The 24,321-nt window shown below is 33.2% G+C and overlaps 2 protein-coding genes across 2 annotated transcripts; both read right to left on the minus strand.

Annotated features, from left to right (window-relative positions):
- Positions 1 to 1,654: 1,654 nt before the first annotated feature.
- LOC133316976 (glycine dehydrogenase (decarboxylating), mitochondrial) lies at positions 1,655 to 8,547 on the minus strand. Its single transcript, XM_061518770.1, has 15 exons — positions 7,106 to 8,547; positions 6,628 to 6,873; positions 6,470 to 6,547; positions 6,274 to 6,374; positions 5,990 to 6,185; positions 5,737 to 5,862; positions 5,239 to 5,424; positions 5,005 to 5,118; positions 4,622 to 4,774; positions 3,593 to 3,781; positions 3,389 to 3,466; positions 3,175 to 3,300; positions 2,994 to 3,092; positions 2,690 to 2,807; positions 1,655 to 1,873 (listed from the first exon to the last, which is right to left on the minus strand). Exons 1-15 carry the CDS (start codon positions 8,396 to 8,398, stop codon positions 1,779 to 1,781), a joined length of 3,198 nt encoding a protein of 1,065 aa, XP_061374754.1. The 5' UTR covers positions 8,399 to 8,547; the 3' UTR covers positions 1,655 to 1,778.
- Positions 8,548 to 15,878: 7,331 nt separating this feature from the next.
- Positions 15,879 to 18,290, minus strand: LOC133316946 (putative GATA transcription factor 22). Its single transcript, XM_061518745.1, has 3 exons — positions 17,834 to 18,290; positions 16,801 to 17,202; positions 15,879 to 16,514 (listed from the first exon to the last, which is right to left on the minus strand). The coding sequence occupies exons 1-3, from the start codon at positions 17,984 to 17,986 to the stop codon at positions 16,167 to 16,169; spliced, it is 903 nt and encodes a 300-aa protein (XP_061374729.1). The 5' UTR covers positions 17,987 to 18,290; the 3' UTR covers positions 15,879 to 16,166.
- Positions 18,291 to 24,321: the final 6,031 nt, after the last annotated feature.

The raw sequence follows: 24,321 nt of genomic DNA on the forward strand, positions 1-24,321 counted from the left end.
AAGACATTAAACGTCTTTGTGTTTCAAGGACTATTGTCTAACTGAAATTGACACTGCTCCTTTGTGTTTAAAGGAATATGATCCGCAATTAGAACAATACCGGCATATTGTTACCATGTCAAATATTCTATAAGATCGGTTATTGCAGTGAAGTAGTATATGGGCAGAGATAGGATCTCAATTCTTCACATGACAAGCTATACGATTTAAAAATTTATATTCGGTTCATCTATATTAAAATTCATGTCGTATTAGGAAAACATGACATGCAAAAATTCGTATCATGTCATCGTATGTTAACATGAATTTGACCCAATTTTTGATTTTTTTTTAAATTTGACCCATTTTTTATTGATTTTTTGGTCAAAAATCTTTTTGACTAATAATTTACATATTGTTCGTATCATGTCATATCAACTCTCAAAATTTATGGATTATGTTTATGTTGAAAATTTTGACACAAACAAAAATTTGTATTGTGTTCATATTAAATATATTCGTATAGTTCAAATTCATGTCATGTCGAGTGATTTTAACACCCTAAGCGGAGATAATCTCTATTGGGTTAAAAAATAAAGTGGGTAAGCAAATATATTCATAATAAACTTGTTAATGTCAAAATTTTAAAAATTGTACACATATAATGTGATTTAAATATAATGCGACAATAATCATGGAAGCAAGATTTGTCTTTTGATTTCTGTTGTTTTTTAAAGAACAAAAAATTTCCAAATGAGCTCTAAGTTATTTTTGGGATCTCAAAGTGAGTCGTGTGTGATTACTCCCATTTCTTTTCTTTTTTTTAAATGAAAACAAAAATCAATCAGAAAAAGGGAATTATGAGGAATTTAAATGTCAACAATTTTTGTTGCTCCTTCTTTAACATTACCTTTATTATTAGGTAAAATTGACTGAATGTGTTGCTAACATTAATTGGATGCCTCATATTCAATCCCATTGTCCTTTTAGGGTCCGTTTCGATGGATTTTTTTCTCTCTAAAAGTTGCTTTTTTTTCTTGAAAAAAAGCACTTATCATTTTTAGTTTATTTGCATGTCTGCTTTTAAAAAAAAACAAAAGTCATTAAAAAAGTCAAAAATTTACTTTTTTCAGAAGCTAAAAATTTTAACTTCTAAAAAAAGCAGAAGTCAAAAGCCAAATATTTTTTTCAAAAACTAAATATTTTTATAAAAATATACATAACTTTAACTTTTGTTAAAAGTACTTCTAAAATAAGAAAGAGATAAAAGTTACTTTTTTGAGAAGGCGAAACAATCATGCTATTAGACGTTTATCTTCTTGATTTGAGTAAAGAAATCATGAATTCCACGTCTAGAGACAAAATATTCATTCATATATAATTAGGCCAGAAATAGAACTGTCATTTTCACATACAAAACGAATAAATCTTGGTGATCAAATCTTATGGCAAATACATTCTATTTAAATAGGAACTACTGTTGAATTTTTTTGTTATTTTTTTTAATCTTCTTTACGTGAATGAAATTCATTTTTATATTCCTAAATAATACAATGGCAGCAGCTATATGTAATATATATATATATATATATATATATATATATATATATATATAATTTTTTGCTTTTTTTTTTTTTCTGGGGAGAGATATTGGGACTTTGTGGTTGGATGAAACTTAAGAGCAGTGGATTATCATCATTATCATACATACAAGGAAGCAAAAGACAACAGCTGCAACGATTGTTTGAATAGGAAGGGTTTATGTACAACTAGAAATGAAAATAGTTGTTAATAGAAGACTAGGCTGAGGCAGCAGCTTGTTCTTCAACAACCTGTGATGCTGGCAGAAGGGTGCAAATGAGGTTGCGGTCACCGTACACATTATCAACCCGTCCTGGTACAGCCAACCACATTTACATTTATTAGTTATATGCATTACTCAAACATAATTATATACATGCCATAATTTCATGCATAAGGATTACAAGCAATCAAGCACCAGCTATATCATATATTTACTATAACAATTGAGTCCCTATTGCCTATACATCCAAAATATTTGTTTGTAATAGAAGTGAGGCCTTTTGACCAATACAATGCAACAACACAAACATTTTATCGGTTTAACTTTTTTTTGACAAACTATTTATCAATTTAATGCGAGTAAAACATACATCAGGAATGTGCATGTTCCCTGTTGATTTGTGCAAAAGTTAGCACAATATAAGTCGTGCATCCTGGCAATGTGTGTTCAAGTTGCGCACAATCTCCATACGTGTCTTGCGGAGGGCGACATATCATAGATGAGTTCTGGCTTGTGCATAAGTCATGTATGAGGCTGATGCGTGACTTGAATACGGACACTCTTATACCCGTTTTACTCGCATTAGATTGCTAAATAATTTGTTAAAATAATTTTGGAGAATATGTCTCAGATTTTGCATTACATGGGTCAAAAAGCCTAGAAGCAAAAATGAAGGTGGAGATAGAGGTAACATGAATAATAATTGCAGAAAAGTCCTTTAATTTTTAATTTTTTAATTTTTTGAACTATCTCTTGTTGATTTGTTTATCCTACTATATAGCATATATAGCTTACAATAGAGGTTACGGGTGAATGAGACTACTTTAAACAAGGGATAATGAGGTAAGTTAATTATGAGAAGGATGCCAAAAGAAACAAATACTTATATGAACAAACACATTTTACCTGTGCTAGGCCAGAACTTTGAAACACGGAGCCATGAAGCTGGGAAGGCTGCATATTCCCTGGAGTATGGTTTTGTCCATGCATCTCCCATGAGCAGTGATGGTGGATGAGGGGCTCCCTGCACAACATTTTATACAATCACTCAAAAGTATTTAAAACTAGTATGAAATTGTAAATAAAATATGCACTCTATGGTGTATATTATTCAATAATCAAACTAAAACAAGTATTTTTCTTCTTACTAATATCTCATAAATGAATAACAGTGTCACATAGTGATCAAAAGAACAAAAAATTCTTTTACCTTAAGTACATTGTTGTTAATATCAGCTTTTCCTTTCTCAATCTCAGCAATTTCTTCTCTAATGGAAATAAGAGCATCACAGAACCTGTCTAACTCAGCCTGCAATGATGTTTAGTTAATAATAGAAAAAAAAAATCACACAAGAGAAAGTACAAAGAAAAGAGAGCATAAGGACTCATACCTTGCTTTCACTTTCAGTGGGCTCAATCATGAGTGTGCCAGGCACAGGCCATGACATTGTTGGTCCATGAAATCCGTAGTCCATGAGGCGCTTTGCAACATCTTCAGGTTCTATTCCAGCAGTGTTCTACAATGAAAATAGCTTACAATTAATCACAACATGAATAATGCTGCAGGTTAATTCAGAAACAACTGCAATCATTAAATGGACCTACCTTAAAGCCTCTTAAGTCGACAATGAATTCATGAGCTACTGTTCCATTGACTCCACGGAAAAGAACCGGGTAATAGTTCTGTAGAAGTCAAAGTATAAGTAAAACTAAGGTTCAGACACAGAAATAAAGTAACATGACAGTAACTAGAAAAAAAAAAGTTATATAAGGGTAAGAAATACACGTAATCTATGACAAAGCACAAACCTCCAATCGTTTTGCCATGTAGTTTGCATTCAAAATGGCTATCTTTGATGCATCGGTGAGTCCTTTAGAACCCATCATGGCTATGTAAGTGTAAGAGATTGGTAATATGAGTGCTGAGCCCCAAGGTGCAGCAGAGATTGTACCAAGTGGTTGTGACTTGTCAGGGGCAGGAATTCCACCAGTGGGTACCTTCATTATGGCAACATATAATTAAATACAAAGAAAACATAAAAATGCTATTGAACAAACAAATGTTTACCTTTACAATGTCATCCAATCTTGAGTAAGTTAAAGGAAAGACTATTTTTTTTAAGACTTAATGGATTGGGATATAGATTGGCGGACAGTGTGCCTTAAAACGAAATGGAGAAAATCTATATGTATGATGGAGGGTTAAACCCGTTGTTATTCCTATGTTCCAGATTGTCCCTTTTTAGTCCTTTTTCCTCTTCATCTCCCCCCTTTCTTCTTTTCCCCTTCTTTTATCACTTTTATATATATATATATATATATATATATATATATATATCCAGGATCCGGATTCCGGATCCTATATATATAGGCATACGGTGCCGGATTCTGTTTTTTTTTTTTTAAAGCTGTGGGGCCCACTTTTCTGTGTCAGCTGTACACAACTGCTCTCTGCAGCCGCTGCAGAAAAACTATCCCCATATATATATTATTACTCTTCTATTTATTTTTTTATCTTTTTTCAACCATTTCGTATCTTTTATTTGGGTTCATCTACCACCGACCCCAATTAATTTGGGATAAAGGTGTTGTTGATGTTGATGTTGTGAAAACAATTCCTTTCTAAAAAATATAATAAAAACATGCTTGCATATTAATTAGGGGAATAGTGTTTATCCTTTTAAATGACACAACTTATATCCTTTCCCTCTTCTCCTTTATCTATCTCTTTCTCTTTCTTAAAAAGACACAACTTTACATCCTTTAAAATGACACACACTTTTCCCATTAATTAGACATAATGTCATTGTCATCCATAACAGGGAGAAAAGTGCTTACCACAGGGTGTGAAGGTAAAAATGGTGCCAAGTGTTTCTTTACACCAATAGGACCCATGCCAGGGCCACCTCCTCCATGAGGGATGCAAAACGTCTTATGGAGATTGAGATGGCAAACATCTGCTCCAATCCAACCAGGGCTTGTAAGTCCCACCTGAACACAAGAACCGAATGTCCAAATTAGGCACAAATTGTTGAATTCTGGACCAATATTAATATGTAGAAATGTAGCAACAAAAGCATCACTGAAGATTTTGTTGCTTGAACTATATGTCTTTCAAAATATCATCCTGGACTACTATATACTACAAGAACCATCCCTGCCAGACTCTTGGCACAACACAAAGTACATGAAGGTAAAGAGATATGCAAGGAAAAACAAACCTGTGCATTCATGTTGGCACCATCCATGTATACTTGGCCTCCATTATCATGAATAATCTTGCAAATCTCATCAATACCTTCTTCATAAACACCGTGGGTTGAAGGATATGTTACCTACAAATTTAAATCAAAACCAAACTAATATAAAAAAAATGCCCAAGTTTGACAATACTCTGAATTAGCTGGTATAAACATCAATAATATAAGTAAGATTCTATAGGAAGTAAGTTGTACCATAAGTGCAGATAAGTTTTTCTTATGTGTTTCAGCAGCCTTCCTTAACTCTTCAATGTTAATGTTTCCTTTCGCATCAGTTCCTACAGAGACAATTTTCATTCCACACATAGCAGCACTAGCAGGATTTGTGCCATGTGCTGAGACAGGTATAATGCAAACATTACGATGGTGGTCACCTCTTGCCTACAGTTTCCAAAAGCCAAAAGAAGTAAGAAGCATCATAGGAATTTAAGAATATTTATCACAGGCTGTAATATAAGAAAATCATTGCATCTATTCTACATATGTAGAAAGAGAAAATGACACAAATGAGGTTCTCTATTATTGGCTGAAATGAAAAAATACTATGTTAAATAACAGCAGACAAACTTCTATATCCTAAAAGTAAATCAGAAGAATGCCCTGATAAATTAAAAAAAAACCATCCTTCCCCAATAACTAATATTGTCCATAAACGTTAAGCAAACATATTCATAATGATCCAAGTTACCATACCAAATGATATGCACGAATAACCATCAGTCCAGCATATTCTCCAGCAGCACCAGCATTTGGTTGCAAAGAGAAGGAGTCAAACCCAGTGATGGTACACAACAGATCTCCCAAATTGTTGAACATTTCCTGATACCAGATTTGCTTGTTTAGACACAGAAAACACAACTTCTATCCCATATTTTCAGGTACAAAAGCATATATATGAATCTCTTTATATCATTATTGTTGTAAGATTATTTAACTATCCAACTACCTGATAACCTTGAGCCTGTTCAGTTGGTGCAAAAGGGTGAATATCAGTAAAGCTGGGCCATGTCACAGGCATCATTTCAGTTGTTGCATTCAGCTTCATTGTACAAGATCCCAGTGGGATCATACTGTGGCATAGTGAGAGATCTTTTGATTGTAGCCTGTGAATGTATCTGAGCAACTCATGCTCAGTTTGGTACCTATAAAGAAAAAAAAACAAAAACAAAATTGAAGTAAGCTTCCATAATGTATCCGCATGAATTCAAAATGTTATGAAAAGGGATGTACGTGTTAAAGACAGGGTGTGTCAGATAAGGGCTCTCCCTAGTTAATCCAGAAGGAATTGCACTCTGAACTTCTGGTGCAAGAGATGCAGCTGTGAAGGAAACCTGTGTATAAATAAACAATTTAGATGGACTTCCAATCATGAGTAATGACACAATTGATAATTCGAAAAGGATATATAATATATAATCATACTTACAGGCTTGCCACTAGCAAAAACTTTGAAAAGCTTGTCAACATCCTCTAAAGTGGTTGTTTCATCAAAAGCAACAGTTATCTGAAAAGCAACCAAGCTCCATAATCCAAAGACAAGCAAATACAATTAACTGATTTGGTGCAACAAAAAGCAACACTCACAGTGTTTCCATCCACAACTCTCAAATTAATTTCACTTTTGAAAGCAGCATCAGCAATTGCATGGGCATTGGCAGTCTTAACCTTCACAGTGTCAAAGAAGGGAAGATCCTGAACTTCCACCGTTCCAAGTTTCTTTAATCCCAGAGCAAATACCCCAGCAAGACCATGAACACGTTGAGCAATAGTTTTAAGGCCTTCAGGTCCATGATATACAGCATACATGGCAGCCATGTTTGCAAGAAGTGCCTAAACAAAACAAACCAAAATTAAATATCATCCTCAACCAACTCATACAAAATCAGTACATAGCTCAAGGAACACACTAATAATACAAGGAATAATCCATCCTGAACAATATGCTCCAAAAAAAATGATTTGAAACAGGAATAGATAGTTAAAAATTAGAAATTAAATTTCTTAATAGCTTGTGCACACTAAAGATATAACTAAAATTGGTTAAAACAAATCAACTAGTTACCTGAGCAGTGCAAATATTACTGGTAGCCTTGTCCCTACGAATATGCTGCTCCCTAGTTTGCATTGCCATTCTCAAAGCTGTTTTTCCAGAAGAATCAACACTGAGACCAATGATTCTCCCAGGCATCATCCTCTTGTACTCTTGAGATGTGGCCAAGAAAGCTGCATGAGGACCTCCATAACCCATTGGAACACCAAACCTCTGAGCTGAGCCAACAACAATATCAGCCCCCAACTCACCAGGAGGCTTCAACACAGTCAATGCCAAGAGATCACTTGCCATAACAACCTTAACTTCATGAGCATGAGCTTTCTTAATAAACTCCCCATAATCCAAAATCTCACCCTCAGTACCAGGATACTGAACAAGGACACCACAAACATCACCTGATTTGTAATCAATATCCTTAAGATCAGCTGTTACAACCTTAAGATCAAAACCATCAGCTCTTGTCTTACAAATATCAATGGTTTGTGGATGACAGTTACTAGCAATGATGAAAGTCTTCTTCTTTCCCTTTTGAATGTTATTACACATAGACATTGCCTCAGCAGCAGCAGTGCCTTCATCAAGCAATGAAGCATTTGACATGGGCAAGCCAGTGAGATCAGTGATTATAGTTTGAAAATTCAGCAATGATTCAAGACGCCCTTGAGATATCTCAGCCTGGTAAGGAGTGTACTGTGTGTACCAAGCAGGGTTTTCCATGATGTTCCTCAAAATCACAGGTGGAACATGTGTGTTATAGTAACCCATCCCAATGTATGACTTGAAAACCTTGTTCTTTGAGGCCAAGTACTTCATGTGCTCCATCATTTGGCCTTCTGTTAACCCTTCATCGAACTTGCTGAACTTCATTTCACTCAAACGAATGGATTTAGGCACGGTTGCATCAACGAGGGAATCAAGGTTGTCAAAGCCACATGACTGAGCCATCTTGCTCTGTTCTTGTGGGGTTGCAGAGTTATGGCGCCTTGGGAAAGTGTCACTGGGTTGCAGTGCTTCCACCGAGATGGATCGAGTCTGGGATGAAGACCCAACACCGAGGTAACCAGCAACACTTCGTGACATGTTCATGTTCATGTTCACGTTCCTGCCCAGAAAGTTTTGTGATTTGGATCCTCTGCCTCTGAGAACAGAGGGAGAAACAGAGGACACGCATCTTGAAGAAGAGTACAACAACACAGGGGTGGTGGAAGAGTTCAACACAGATTCATTTTGCCTGTAATGCTTCGCCTCCGAAACAAGACGTTTCAGAATTGCACGGTTTGCAAGCCTCCGAGCACGTTCCATGAATGCTGTCGCAGAGAGAGATAAAATGGAAAGAACAGAGAAAATGGTATTTTTCTATTGGAATTGGAAATTCTGGTTCTGGGGTGTCTCTTTTTTGTGTTAGGATTTCATTTCATTGGAGTGTGTGTGTGAGTGGAGGATATGGTCCTTTGAAGGCTAGAAATGTATATTATATATAAAACATGAATGTCTATTATATATGGGTTTTACTTCTCTCATGTTGTATGAGGGAAGTTATTGACATAAATTAAGTGGGGTCCACCAATTTTTAAAAAAAGAAAAGAGAGGCACTCTTTCTATGTGAGTGTAAAATGAGAGAAGAGTCTTATTGACATAAGAGTATAATTTCCCATTATATATATATATATATATATATATATATATAATAAGATGGAGATGATTATACTTACAACCTATTTTCGTTTATAATTTATTTTCGTTTAAAATCTCTTACAACCACATCTTAACCGTTGATTTCCATCAATCAACGGTTATCATTTATTGTGAATTAATAATTAATTAATAAATTTGATTTGCGAAAATCTTAACCGTTGATTGAGAAAAATCAACGGTTAAGATATGGTTGTAAGAGATTATAAACGAAAATAGGTTGTAAGTATAATAAGATAAAATGTTTGATTTTTAGGAACGAATGAGAAAAATATGTGAGAATTTTTTGTGAGGATGATAAATAATAGTTTCAAGATCTGATTGAAATGGTAGATGGTTGGTGAATGCGTGTCCACCTTTGAAGGAAAAGGACAGATTCAAGGTTATCACTGTCTCACTGACTTACAAAAAAACACACCACAAACTGTGGAAGGAAAGAATGAATGGATGGAAGGCATTAAATCTGTTGAGATTGAGTTTCAATGGAAGGCATTTTTTTAGTAATTTTTTGGGTTTTATGGGGTGTGAAAATTGTGAGATTCTGATGAGTTGTTTGCTGGCAGATCCTCTTTCACGAGAGGCTTATCTCTTATGCCTAACAGGCAGAAATAATTAAAAAAGGGGTTATTTGGGGTTGTGAGTTTTGGAGCAAGCGCAATTGAATTTGAGTCACTCAGATGCTAGTGAATGGCGTGTACAATCGTATATTCATACCCTAGAAACATACAATGAACTATCATAGTCGGAATGTGAGATTTTTATTCAAATAAGGCTCTTCCTTTAATTTGTAGGACTCCATTTTGGGGCATTTGGGTATGACACTGAAAATTTGGTAAACGGGGTAATTTTGGCAATTTTGGGGATACAAATGCAATGTGGATTCTTGAGTACGATGAGTCAGTCGTAGGTTATAACGGTTGTTGGTGTATGTAAATATATAAATGTGCATTTGACTGAGAAGGGGAATGTTTACTTTAGTGCACAGCTAATTAGGATTAAAGAATCAAAATTGGTAAGAAATAGAATAATCACATTCAACTAAAGGTGGTAGGTGAGGGGAAATAGATACGTATTTAACAGTATACAAATTATAATGCTTAATTAAAGCATGAATGGTAGGCAAGTGTGAATGGAATCAAGGGTTAGGTTTGTGTTTGCCGTTGTCTTGTACCAAACCAAAAGGCATAGAATCAAAAGCATATGAGTGTTTTAAAATTCAGATCGAGGGGAACAGGTCGATCTGGGTCTTAGTGATTCGGTGAGGATATCAGTGCGAGTGACTATTTGAATCAGTTATGTATTTGACTTGGTTTAAACCGGTTGATCCGACCGAGTCTCGGTAACTCAGTGGGTTAAACGAAACTCGGTTGACCTTTTTTTTTGAGAGGGAATTGACCTATTTTTTTTTTAAGTTTGCTTCTTATTCAAACAAAAAAAGGGGAAAAATTCTTAAACAAGCTGGACTTGCATCATGAGCTGGAAACTGAAGAAAGATCCTAAAAACAATTTGAGTTTTCAACTTAAAAAAATTAAAAAAGAAACAAAACTCTGATTAGAACTATGTATAATAGCCAACTTTTTATCCCTCCCCAGATGTGCATTCATTCTTTTCTTCCTATTAATATATTTTGTAATTGAAAAAAGCGTATATTTTATAAAAGCATTTGGATAATCGGTATTGTTGTTTTCATCGGTTATGCTTTTATATTTATAAAGAAATAACCATTGTGTAGTAATTTTTTATCTGACATTTGCTTTGTATCATCTCAAAGTGTATAAAATCTTGAGGAAGATTATCTTATTATGTCACTTTTTTACTTGCTTGTTATGGTCGTTGATTCGCGAGATCCACTTTTTAACATTGATTCACAAATTTTTTATGCCTCCTTGGAAGGGTTGGACTTGGGAGATATGATGAAATGCACCAATTTTACATAATTTAGTTAATATTATTCTTTTATTTTTATACATTTAGTTAATATTATTCTTTTATTTTTCTGCATTCCAGTTACCTTTATAAGGATTTGATTAAAAAATTATATATTATGCAAACTGTTAAAACAAAAAATATAATGTTGCCACTTTCTTGTTGCATATAGAGATAATATTCGGCTTTCACTTATAGCATTTATTACCATTCACTTTCTTCATATTATTATAAGTAGTATATTTATTTTTTTAATATGTGAACAGTATATCCGGTTGAACCCGGTTAAACCAATGACCCAATGACTTAGTACCTCAACCGAGTCAATGACTGGTTTGAATTTTAAAACACTGTATCTGAGAACTTGATTACTAGATTCAGTTTTTCCTCCTCCCACGCACACACAGTTTTTCCTTTACTTCGAAAATGATTGACATTGGTAACTTGTTAAAATGATATGTTTGCTTTAGACTAAAAGAAAGTGTGAAACTTATTTATGGGTTGCTCAACACTTAAACTTTTATCAAACTTAAAATACTGCAAATTAAAAAACCAAACAGTTGTTATCCAAAAATTAACAATAAAAAATAGTTAATTAACACTTGATATAAAATGAAATTCAAAATTTCGAATGCTATCGAGTTTTTTAATGATTTCTAGTTGCCTTCCATTTCAATTAAGAAATTCTTTTTCGTATATTGATTTTAATTGTGACCTAAAAATAAGAAGAAGATAATATTGTTAGTTAGGGTCACAGGCATGGTAGTTAAAATTCCGATTTAAATCTGCGATTTTACGATTTTTTTCAATCAAAACGATTTTATCAAAATTCCAAACGCTTTTACGATTTTTTTTACGTTAGGTTTTTACGTTTTACGATTTTTTATCCTTCTTCCGGTTTTAGGTACAATTCCGATTTTAACTACCATGATCACGGGAGCCTATGGTAAGTAACCACCACCAATGAGCTAAGCTATAGTGATCACAATAAGTGTGTGTAACACCATGTTTGATGTTTTAACCCAAAATATTAATGTATTGGGTTCATAGGTCCTTCCATTTATATGATATTACTTAACTCATTATCAACCAATGTGGAACTCTGTCACATTTGAATATCACAACAATTTTCCCCTCAAGTATGAAATCCTACATTTGTATGCTCCTCCTCAATAAAAATATCTCTAAGTACTCCAAGCTTAAGTACTTTACCAACCTCTAGCCAAACACCAACTAGCTAGCCTGAGTCAAACCCGGCTCTTATACCACCTTGTTAGGGTCCAACAACAATTGATTAAGTGTAAATGAAGTAAACAATTCAAAAAAAATAAAAATCAAGAACAACATCAACACAATTGCACACAAGATTTTTAACATGAAAAAAATCAAAGTGGAAAAAAAGTTATGGAACCTTTATCGGAGTCTACTCAAATCTTCCACTATCACCAATTAAAAATAACGGGTACACATACAAAATGTTCTCTTTATATATAACAATAGATAAATCAAGTAACATCATTTAAAAGATGGAAATCAAGAAAAAAAGTATGAATGAAAGTCACAAATTAAACACCCAAAAAGGGGAAATAGATTTGCTTCCGTAGTTACTTCCAAATCACAAAGTTAGCATTGGATATGAAGTATCATATGGCATGACCACTCCACTAAAATTTGAGCTCATTCCAACAAAGTTTTACCATTGGATTTGTCAAAATATGGTGGATCTTGGATATAAAAAGAACTCGTGCAGATCCTTGTGTTTACTTAAGAAAATTCCCTAGTGATAAATTCATTATTCTTCTATTTAATATTGATGATATGTTGTTTGTTGGGTAAGATGTCAGTGTTGGGAATTGAAAGAACAATTATTCTAGTCTTTTAATATAAAGGACTTGGGGTCAGGTAGGCAAGTTTTGGGCTTGCAAGTTGTTCATGGTAAGAAGGCTAGGAAGCTATAGTTGTCACGCGAAAAACATGTTGAGTGGGTGTTGGAAAGGTTAAACTTGCAGGGTGCTAAATTTGTTAGCACACCTCTTGCTAGTCATTTTAATTTGAGTAAAAACTCATGCTCATCTAAAAAAGAGGAAAAAGAAGACATATCAACTATTCCATACTCACTTGCAATTGACAGCCTTATGTATGTTATGGCTTGCACACGACCTAACATTGCACAAACAATTAGTATAATGAACATGTTTTTTGATAATCCAAGAAGATATCATTGAGAAGCTGCAAAATGGATCTTGAGATACTTGAGAGGAAGCTCCAAGTTGTACTTATGTTTTTTAGGTTGCAATCCAATCTTGGAAGAATACACAAGTTCTGATATAGCGGTTAGCCTTGATTGTAGAAAGACTATCTCCAGGTTTTTGTTAACTTTTGTAGGAAGAGTTGTGTATAGGCAGTCCAAACAACAAAAATGTCTTGTATTATCTATAAATGAGGTTGAACATATTGTTGCTATCGAAGTTGGGAAAGCTATGCTATGGATGAAAGATTTCACAAAGAGTTCGGTTTTATGCAAGATGGATATGTAATCTATTGTGATAGTTATAGTTCTATTGAGTAAGAATTCAATTTATCATTCTCGCACAATGCATATTGATGTGAGATACCATTGGCTACATGGAGTAGTTGAAGGTTAAGTAAATCCAAACTAACAAGAATGCCTCAAGCATGTTAGCTAAAGTTGTAACTCAATAGAAGTTTGAGTTGTGCAAGGAGCTTGCGCATATGGGCTCCATATGAAAAGTTGGCTTGTGGTCCCCTCCCTCATGGTTATGGAGCGAGAGATTTGTTGGATCCATGACCTTTTATCTCATTTGTTAGGCTCATGACTCACTTGTAATATTGTTGCCTGACCCCTTGAAATAAAAATAGGTGCAATAGCCGTATAAAGTGAAGAAGGTTACATTCTTGCCAAGGAGAAGAAAAAAAGTAACAACAATGACATATTGAAGCCACTACATCATGAGAAAAAAAAAATGGGGGAGAGAGAGAGATATAGGGAAGAGAATGGAGAGAAGATAGAAAAGCAAAACTTCTAGTTTTTTTATTTTTATTAAATCTAACGATGAGACTTTGCCAAAATGAGCTGAACTTTTAGGATAGTGATTATGATATCTATTACTTCATATCCAACAATCACTTTGTGATTCATGTTCGACAAGTGACTTCAAAACAAAAGAGGGAGGTGAATTGAGTTTTATAAAATCTTTTTGCAAAATGTCTCCTTTTATATTTTGAAAAAATTATTTTCTTCAATCTATTGATTTAACACAAATATTCTAAGTGAGGATGCTAGTGTGTGATCAATACATAAGCTATTAAATAAGCAAATACAATCAAGTAATGCAATTTAGAAATAAATTAAAGAGTTAAGGGTTAGAGAAATGCAAACAAGACGTATTCTGGTTCAGTCACCACCACTTGTGACCTACATCCAAACTGAAACCGCTTGATTAACTTCACTAACCGTCAAGCTCCTTTTTCATTGAAGGACGCAATGTGATTATGTTATGTAATAAAATTTTAGCCATTTATAATTTTTCATGATAAATTAACAATTAACAATTAAAAAAATCGTTAATTCTTATGTGTATTATTATGTTTTAAATATATAATTTGTAATTATTGTACACGTAAAATGAAAAAGAAAAAGAAAATTATTTTAATTGGTGATTATTAATTTGTTTTAAGAATTATGAATGACTAATCTTGTCACATGTAACACGATGTTAAAATGACAAAAAAGTCTTCATATTGCGTGAGAATTGAAAGCTCAAAATATAATAGTGGAAGGTGACTCTCTCCATGCTCTCCAAGCTCTGTCTGTGCAAAAGGGAGAGTCAGTTCCACGCATGCTATAGTTAAAGCCATCCAGAAATGGATAGAGAAGGATTGGCAAATTTTCTTCTAACATGTCGATAGAGAAGGGAACTCCTGCGTGCATTGGCTGGCTAAAGCTGCATTCCAGTACTAGATCCATTTTGTTTTTCAATCTAGTGTTCCCAATGGTTTGGGACCTTTGTTGCAAAAAGATGCTATTGCTATGTAGTTGCTCTTTTGTTTTTTGGGCTTAGGCCCCTTCTACTTACTAAACAAAAAAAATGAAACGTAGAGGATCCTCTTCTATATACGAGGCATTTAAAAAAAACAAATTTAAATAGTTCCAATTGTTTTTATAAGATATCGATGAGGACTCTTAATGTTAGCCTGCCACTACAATTTGTCATCTTATTCTGGCACATGAAATTCGGGCAATCGTTCGGCCCGTCGGGCCCGAATAGCAATGCTATGAAAATTGAAATGTTTTTTTTTTTTTTTTTTTGGAGCACATGAGAATCAAACACATCACATACCTCACCACTAGGCTAATCCTAGTCGTTGCAATGCTATGAAATGCCAGGCACTACCTTATACCTATAATCTATATATGTTGCACCGACAACGATACGAGACACAACATGATACGACACTCTGACATGTGTTAATTCTAAAAAATGTTAGATTTCAACATGTTAAAACACATTTTGATATTAAATAATATTTTTAATTTATATAGTGTATATCATATTTAATATTCAATAATTGAAAAAAAAACTAAACTTATAATACTAATAAATTTTGCAAAGAAACATAAGATGTAAATATTTACTATTATATTTTCAAATTAAAAATATCTTATATACTCCAGTAAGATTTATTCGGTATCCATTTTTAATTTTTATTATATCAATTTGATAAAACATCGATTAATTTTTTTATGATATGTAATGAAATTTCAAATATTATAGATGTCGAAACGTGTCAGATTGTCAAAAAGTGCCGGAGAGTGTCGGATATGACAAGTCCGATTTTTGAAGTGTTGGAGCAGTATAGCCTATAACCTTGTTCAGGTAAAGTCTCATAATAGCAATTATGTTGAAATAAAGTTTTATTGCCAACTTGACCAGCTTAATCAATGAATAAATCTCCTAAATATACATATCTTTTTACTTGATATATAATTTCAGGGTTTATCATTTCTTCTGCCACATGATATAAAGTTATCTCCAGCAACTTCACAACTTGAAAAATTAATAAAGGATATTTTAATTTGATAAAATTCATCTAACAAAGAAATAAACAAAATTTCTAAAATATCTTTCATTAATTCCTTGAACACTCGAAATGACTAATTTTGGGGTTACACAAGATAACCTTATGATCTATTGGTGCAGAAACACTTCTCCCATAATTCCAAGCTACAATATAAAACTAAATATACATGAACGCTTACATAAACTTATTACTACTTAATCACCATAAACATTGTAGCTGTAATGCAACCGACCATATTTTGGTTGTGCTGCAGATACATAAGCTCGGTCTCACAAACCAAACAAATAAGTATAAAATATGTTTATATAAAAGTAAAAAACAAAATCAAATGGCAAAAAGTGTATGTAATCAAAAGTGAAAACCACAAGATAAATCCATCAGAAGCAGCGCCGCCTCAGCTACTTCATCCCGTGGAAACACTTGCTCATGAAAAGCCAAGTTATTACTCAAACTTATTGCCAAGTCCTTGAAACATTCAAGCTTCCGTACCCCCTGAGATGACCCTGCAGCACTAGTTCTGGTGGTCTTGTACTTATTCTTCAACTGAGCAAAATGATTTTTACGATACTTCTTTTCCTTGTTATGCACTCTGGTCTTTGTGGATGGTGCATTTACGGGCTTAGCCAAACCATTTGCAGCTTCTGCCATTGCCCTTCTTAACTTCCTCTGTCTAATGCCACATGCATTGCAAAGCGACTGCACCACCAACATGTCACATGTTAGTAAAGTAGTATATATTTCTGTCCATATAAAAAAGAACTAGAATTGTTATATTTACAAACTTGTTTATAAACTCTTACAAACTACACTATGTCTGATCGGAAATAAAATATACTCCTGAGTAAAGTATTACTGGTCAGACATAGTGTAGTTTGTAAAAAAAAGTTTGTCAGTATAACCTTACTCAAAAATCATATAATTAACAATACAATACTAGGTAATTAATTTATAGTAAATGAAAAAGAGAATGGAGAAGATTAACCTTAGGACCCTTAGGGCCACTCCTCCAAAGTGGGGTACTGCTTGTGTTACAATCCGAACAAACCCTAGTTGTGGTAGTGCTGTTATTACGAGGGCTTCTTTGGCTGTACCTGTTTTGGTGCCCTTCATTTTGGAATCTTGGACTTGTAGTAGTAATAGTAGTAGTAGTAGAAGTAGTAGTAGTATTGATGGCTTTGTCAGTCGCTGCACTGCTACTTGGTCTCATCATTTTTTTCATCAACCTCATCTTTGAAGACATCCATTTTGCACACCCGTGACCATTTTTGCTATCTTCTTCCTCCATTTTGTGCGAGGATAAATTACGGTCACATGATATTGAATTGCAAAGTTGATGATTGCTTGATGATGATCCATCATCATGCAATACCAGTTTATCAATATCCTAAAATCAAGAGATCAATTAGACAATACATATTAGAGCATGATTCTAACTGCAGACAAGGATGTTTCTTTCTTTCTTAATTTCTTCTTCTTTTTGTGACACTAAAACGGTCATATTTTAGTTATGCTTATAGAACAAATTAGTAACATGTAATTATCAACAATAAGAATAAATTTGACCTACACATGAAAATAGAGACTAGTAATTAACTTGATGAAATTAAGGGAGATTCAATTATCATAAAATTAAGCTTAGAAATCAGATCAGTTTTTTTTTATTTTATAAAAAAGCATTATATTATATTATAGCCTTACCTATTAATTAATTAAAGCACCCTTTGTAGAGTGATCATTACCACCAAACGTTGATCTTGTTTCAAAACTCTGATTACTCTAATGGATATATATACTTATATATTTTGTTTAAAGATCCAAAAAGAGGAAGGGGGGTTATATTCTCAGCCTCGTGAACAATAAAACCGAGAAAACAAACTTCCAAAAAAATAAAATTTGATCAAAAAACTTACAAAAAAACAAGTAAAATTAATGATAAAATTTGATCAAAAAACTTCCAAAAAAATAAAATTTGATCACAATATATACAGAACTCAGAAAGGAAGATATGATCTTGCCTGATGATAATTTTCTCTTAACCGTCCAATTTCTATGCTTTGACTTTGATCAAGTGTGTTAAATAAGAAACGGCAGTCCTGATTATTAGGGGAAATGAAGAGTTGGTTTTGACCTATGGAAGGACCTGGAGGGTTCAGAGAAACAGGAGTCATGGATATATGGATTGTTTGCACACACACAGAGAGAGATAGAGAGAGAGAGAGAGAGGGTAGGGTAAATTAAGAATGACAAGGTTCTAGGTAACCTCTAAAAAGAGTTAAGAGAAAGGGGATGAACACACGGTGGTAGGGTACTTAAGAAACGAAGGAGAGGCTATAAAAAGAGAAGAGTTGTCTGAGCTAGAGACATTCACGTGATGAGTCTCATATACAAAACAAGACAAATTGAGAAGATACAAGATAAAAGGAGGAGTGGAGTGTTACTACTCGAACACTACTCTAGTAGGACAAAACCCTATCTGCAGTTTTTCAGTCCTCACGTTCAGTTGAATCTCCCACATATATACTGATTCAATTTAACCTACCACGCTTTACTAAAAAAAATAATTTTTTTCATAGTTACGTAACCTTTAGCATCTTATTTTTTATTCCATGACACCAATCCCTATGGGAAGAGTTAAGTCCTTCAGCTATTCCCACAACAACCGGGTGAGGAAAGGAGTCCCATATATATGAGACTAATCGCAAGTAGAGTATTGTGACAATTATATAACCAGCTCTAATTTTTTTTTTTTGAGTTAATCTTATCCTAATTACTTAGCTCTTTGAGATGAGTTGGCTTCCTCCAGTATCCCCACAAACTTCAACTTTTTAAGTCGACTATGATATTAATATGCAGTGCGGGACGTGTCAAAGATAAAGATATTAAACTCCTTCCAAAGATAACATGTGGGGATCAAATCAAAGTTCTTTCAATTCCCTTGCTACCAACTGAACTACCGTCATTTAGTATAGACAGCTGTGATATGAAATGGGCTCTCCACGATTCGAACCTTGCTCTTTTAACCGTTATTCTGTCCTAGACTTGTATTGTCAATTGAGCCTATCTTCGCATTGCATCTTATTTTATCTTAATCTACTAAACACATGCATGCATTTATTTCAGCTGACAATTATATATATTAAAAGTTCTTTCCTAAAAGATTTGGTGTCTCTCATATTTCTTCACAACTTAAGATATTTTTTTAAAAAAAAGAAGAAAAGAACTTAAGATATTTTGGTATGAGATAATTATCTCATATTACGTGTATAATTAATTAGGGTCGTCCATGATTTTACATGAAATAGTTTATGTCTTCATTTTATAAGATACTATCATAAACTTAAGATAACAAAGAGAAAGAAATTATCTAAAGGACAATGCTTCAGCACTCGTGTTTCTGTTGTAGGTAAAACTGTTAAACAGAATTTAATCAGAGTATACACTCTCTCAACACTTTTATATCATCACTTTTATTTATAACCTCTTCTAAACGGCCATGTAATGTAAATCCTTTGCTTTCTGGGTATAATTATCGAATAACATTAAGTGAAATTTCTTTTTTATTCTTTCATTTTCATTGTTGAATCATGAAAAGTTATGAATATATCAGCCAATATTAATTGTTAACCAAGAATGCAGTAATCAATAATTTATAAAGGGGGAAAAGGTTATCTTATTTCAAAATGATCAGGACATACATACCATGTCTTTGAGTAAGATAAACCAACCTTCGTTAGCAAATTAAATTTTCTGTTAATTTTTTTAATACTTTATCAATTCAGCATAAATTCATTTGTAATAACATTAACATAAATTTTTCATTATATATAATCCAAAATTTGATATATTATCTATTGACACTACAAGAAAAGGAGTAATTTGCGGCGGTGCAATTACCATTTTGACGCGGTTCAAACCGTCGCTAAAAACGTAGGGCGACGGTTAACCAACCGTCGCGAAATCAATCGTCGCGAAGGAATCAACGACGGTTGAAACTAACCGCTGGAACAACCGACGCGATCAACATAACGACGGTTAGAAAGGCGGTGTGGCCGCCACATAATGATAGCTGAATTCACTGTGTAATACTATTAGAGGCGGTTGGCGTCGGTTATAAACCGCCTCTATATTTCATTTTGGAGGCGGTTGAACACAGCCCCTAAATAAAGAACCTGTCATTTGGCGTCGGTTTTAAACCGCCTCTATATTTCATTTTGGAGGCGGTTGAACACAGCCCCCTAAATAAAGAACCTGTCATTTGGCGTCGGTTTTAAACCGCCTCTATATTTCATTTTGGAGGCGGTTTATCACAGCCCCTAAATAAATAACGTGTCATTTGGAGTCGGTTGAAACCGCCTCTGTATTTCATTTTGAAGGCTGTTTTGAACCACCTCTAGACAAATAACGTGACTTTTGGAGTCGGTTTGTAACCGCCTCTGTATTTCCTTTTGGAGGCTGTTTTGAACCACCTCTAAATAATAATTTAAAAATTAATAAATTTTTTGCATATGAAATATTTCAAAAATGCAATTTTTTTAAATTTGAATAATAGTGATTTGTTATTATTTTATTATTGAAATACTTTTTTATTTTATAAATTTATTCAAGTATTTATTTTGCCATACACAATTTATTAAAATATATCCTAAGTTTTATTACTAGCAATGAAATCATGATGACATGTCGTCCAAATATAATTAAAATTATTAACTCAAAAGGATCATTCATAAAATATAAAATGTCATTTATCATAATGTTCAAAAACATCAAACCTAATGTTTTGCACTATCATCTAAATAAAAAATATAGATTACAAAAAAGTCTAACAAAATATCATCAGATAGTATTGTAGTCTAAACCAAAAGTAAAGATCACAAAAAAGTTCAACAAAATGTATTCCCAATAGAACTATAATCTACACAAAAAATAGTAATCCCAAAGTACTGTTGTAGTCTAAACAAAAATTAAAGATCACAAAAATATCCAATAAAATGTCATTCCAAAGTTTTCAAAATATGTAGAATTTAAATGTCATCCATGAAAAAGTCATTGGGAAGAGTTGCTAATCCTTCATTTTGACCTTGTTGTGCGGATGATATGTTAATATTTGGTGAAGACCTTCTAATACCATTTGAGGATTCCAAACATGAAACCTACAAATTATAAATAAAGACAATATTTTAATGAGAAATAAAAAATTCTTAATCGATAATATTCAAATTGGAACAAATTACAACTGCCATAAATTACAAGTATTGCAAAGGCATTTCAATCAACATAAATGTACATCTTGCAAGCTACATTCATTAAGTATACTTGTATATTACAACTAATAATCACAGAGTAGAGAAGGGCATGAATCTAAAACACTGGCGATAATGTATGCCCTTCTAATAAATTATATAAAGTCATAATACAAGCAGATGGAGCACCAATGCTATAAATGAGTCAGCATGTGTATGTGAGAAATTTAATCCCTTCACTTTGCATTTGAACTACTCCATTCCATGGAAAAATAATTAAAAACTAACTTGAAAATAATTGTAGTAGTAAAGCAAATTAACCACCAGTAACTAGTTAATAATTTAATTATAATATGTGATAATTGTCAATCTTTATGAATTTATAATTACGATTTTTTTTGTTTGCCTACAGATACATTTATGACAAAATAGTATAAGCAATGTATTATATGATAGAAAGATATAAGACATAAAACATAGCCAATATGAGACAATCTAAGAATGAAATTATAAAACAAAATTATCTCTATAAAATAGACACAGAAACATCCAAGGAACAAGTCAGTTGGGATGGCGCTAGCAATGATGATGAATAGGTGACAAAAGCAAAGCAACAATAATTGCAAAGAAACAGAACAAAAAATACCACCTTTAGGCATATTCACTAAAAGGGATCCCTCTCTCAAACATTTTCCTTTAATTCGAGTTATGCAAGTCACATTCCTAAGGCCTATTGAGACTTAATGGCTTAAACCAATTTTGTCACCTATATTCACTTAATGAATTTACATAAATAATTAGGTTCTCATATAAACATATAACTTTGGTGTGCACTAAGAGTTTCACAAACAAAATTTACAGCTAGAAAATATGCCTATTTAATAATCTTCATCTAGAAAGAGACTATTTTGGGTCTCTTAAATGACAATAGATCGAGTACTGAATGTTTTACCTAAATATAGTGTCTTCCACTACCTAAGTAAATTGCCTTAGAGAAATATTAACATGCATGATGTCCTTATCGTTAGTTTTAGAAACTTTAAGGAAAATAAATGTAAAATATGGATTTGAATACTTGAAATAAAATCAAATAATTTACATAACTATAACCAAGCCACCAAATCTGATTGCCAATTATCCTCTTACCAAAATTGCTAGCAAAATCCAATAAGAAATGCTAGCAATATTTTATGCAAAGTATGATAATAAGTTGCAAATGAAATTTTTACTTTAAAAGGGTAAAATTTGCATGAAAACATGAAAAAAATGATATAAGAGAATCTCTTACATGAGACTAAGGAATAATTTCATTCACCATACATGAAGGTGAGTGTAATCGTCTCCTTGTCTACATTCGATGTCTAAAGTTAGATCAACCCGCCAAACCTGCAAATATTCATACAAAAAAGAAGGCATTCTTAGATAATATAAATGGAATTCAAAATGCAAGGAGAGACAATTTGGAACAATAGCAAGGAGAGACAAACGACCTTTGCCAAGTCACTAACAAATATTTATCGGAATGCCACGCACTCGAAACAATTTGCAAAAAATCCACGTCAACCTACATAGCAAGTTATGTCTGGACACGTGGCAGTGAATTTGAGACCACCTAACTCGCTGAATAGTGTAGCAAGTTAGGCAAGTCAATGTGTCAGACTGCGCAGTCTGCAACAGCAGCCCACGTAGCTTAACTTGCTGCACTGTGCAGCGCGTTATATGGCACTTTCTGACACATGGTCTAACGTGTTGCATTGTACAGCGATTTACGTCGCAACTGCCCCCGCCCCCCCCCCCCCACTCCACGCATGAGTGACATGTGTCACAAAATGGGAAAACTCGCTCCACAGTGCAGCGTTGCGTAGGCTCCACGTTATAAATATTGGTCTTCTCCCCCCTGATCATTCCCCTTATTTTACTCTCACACTCTCTCTAAAAATCTCACTCAAGTTCTTTCTCTAAAATTTCGTCAAGATTTTTTCTCTCTCAACATTATAAGGTAAGTATTTATATTTTTTAATTTAAATATTATTATTATATATTAATATAAGGAACCCTAGGATAGGTGACATGTTTATTTTTTATTAGATGAATTAGTATAGGTAAAGTCTAGGATATTTGATATTTTGAATTTACGTTAATGAATATATAGAATTCTGATATTGGTTTGAATTTTTTTGTTTTATATAATTTATTTTAGGACTTGAAACCATATGTTAGATGATATTTTATTAATTTCTTATTTTTGTTAGTGTAGAAATTAAACCCTGGGATAGATGATATATTTTATGTTTGTTGAATGATTTAGTATAGCTAAATATTATAAGATAATTGATGTTTTTAATTTTATATTTTGAATTAAAATTATAAAAAGAATTTTGACATTGGTTTGAATATTCTTGTTTTAAATAATTTATGTTAATTTAGTTTATTTTAGGACTGTAAATCCTAGAATATATGACATTTTTGTTAAATTAATTAATATAGGTGGATTATATTTATTTGAAGACTTGAAACCCTAGGACAGTTTACATAATTATGTTTTTTACAATATTAATATTTATAAATAGCATGATTAATTTATTTTTATTATTTTTTGAAATAGATTCATAGATTCCCGGCCTGATTCACCGCTTCGTGAGGAATATGAGTCTGCACCTTCTGGCTCCCTAGGATCTCCTTGTAGCGTGATTACATCGGGCCCTATTAAACCCTCTCTCCTAACATTACAAGAGAAACACATTTTCACATACATGTGGAATGGCGCGGGCAATCAGCGACTTAATATAAAAACCACTACCACACATGACTCGTTTAACATACCTAAGGAGATCGAGTCGTACTTGAGGTAGGCAGGTTTCTTTCACGTTGCACGACTGACGATGTAAGTATTCAGTTATTGGTTTATTGGTGCATATGGATTAATTGTAATAATTTGAAAACATCATCCATTTTTATTGTTTCATATTGATCGTGCTCTTATTTTTGCGCTTGTTAAGTATTGGCAGCCTGAGTCGCGGACTTTTCATACACTACAAGAAAACTGGTATTTAGAGGTTGTTTAACTGAGGCGGTTTCACTTAAACCGCCTCCAATTGATTCATAGAGGCAATATTTCTGACGATTTAATTGATTCGAGGCGGTTGACGTGAAACCGCCTCCAAATGTGTACTAGAGGTGGTTAAAATAACCGCCTCCATTTACCATTCAGAGACGGTTACATTAAAACCACCTCTAATTGCTACTTTTAGAGGCAGATAAAC

This window comes from Gastrolobium bilobum, unplaced genomic scaffold (assembly GCF_033153095.1).
Source record: "Gastrolobium bilobum isolate Gb01-03AN ecotype WA unplaced genomic scaffold, APGP_CSIRO_Gbil_v1 utg15090, whole genome shotgun sequence".
NCBI classification, from domain to species: domain Eukaryota; kingdom Viridiplantae; phylum Streptophyta; class Magnoliopsida; order Fabales; family Fabaceae; genus Gastrolobium; species Gastrolobium bilobum.

What these genes read in the sequence shown, in the direction of transcription:
- LOC133316976 (XM_061518770.1), bottom strand. Translation starts at nt 8,398, where the DNA reads ATGGAACGTGCTCGGAGGCTTGCAAACCGTGCAATTCTGAAACGTCTT. An exon ending in ACACACCCTGTCTTTAACAC is followed by an intron (nt 6,186 to 6,273) that starts GTACATCCCTTT and finishes TTTTCTTTATAG; the next exon opens with GTACCAAACTGAGCATGAGT. An exon ending in GTGCCAACATGAATGCACAG is followed by an intron (nt 4,775 to 5,004) that starts GTTTGTTTTTCC and finishes TCTTGTGTTCAG; the next exon opens with GTGGGACTTACAAGCCCTGG.
- LOC133316946 (XM_061518745.1), bottom strand. Translation starts at nt 17,986, where the DNA reads ATGACTCCTGTTTCTCTGAACCCTCCAGGTCCTTCCATAGGTCAAAAC. An exon ending in TAAGAGAAAATTATCATCAG is followed by an intron (nt 17,203 to 17,833) that starts GCAAGATCATAT and finishes TCTTGATTTTAG; the next exon opens with GATATTGATAAACTGGTATT. An exon ending in GTGGCCCTAAGGGTCCTAAG is followed by an intron (nt 16,515 to 16,800) that starts GTTAATCTTCTC and finishes TTGGTGGTGCAG; the next exon opens with TCGCTTTGCAATGCATGTGG.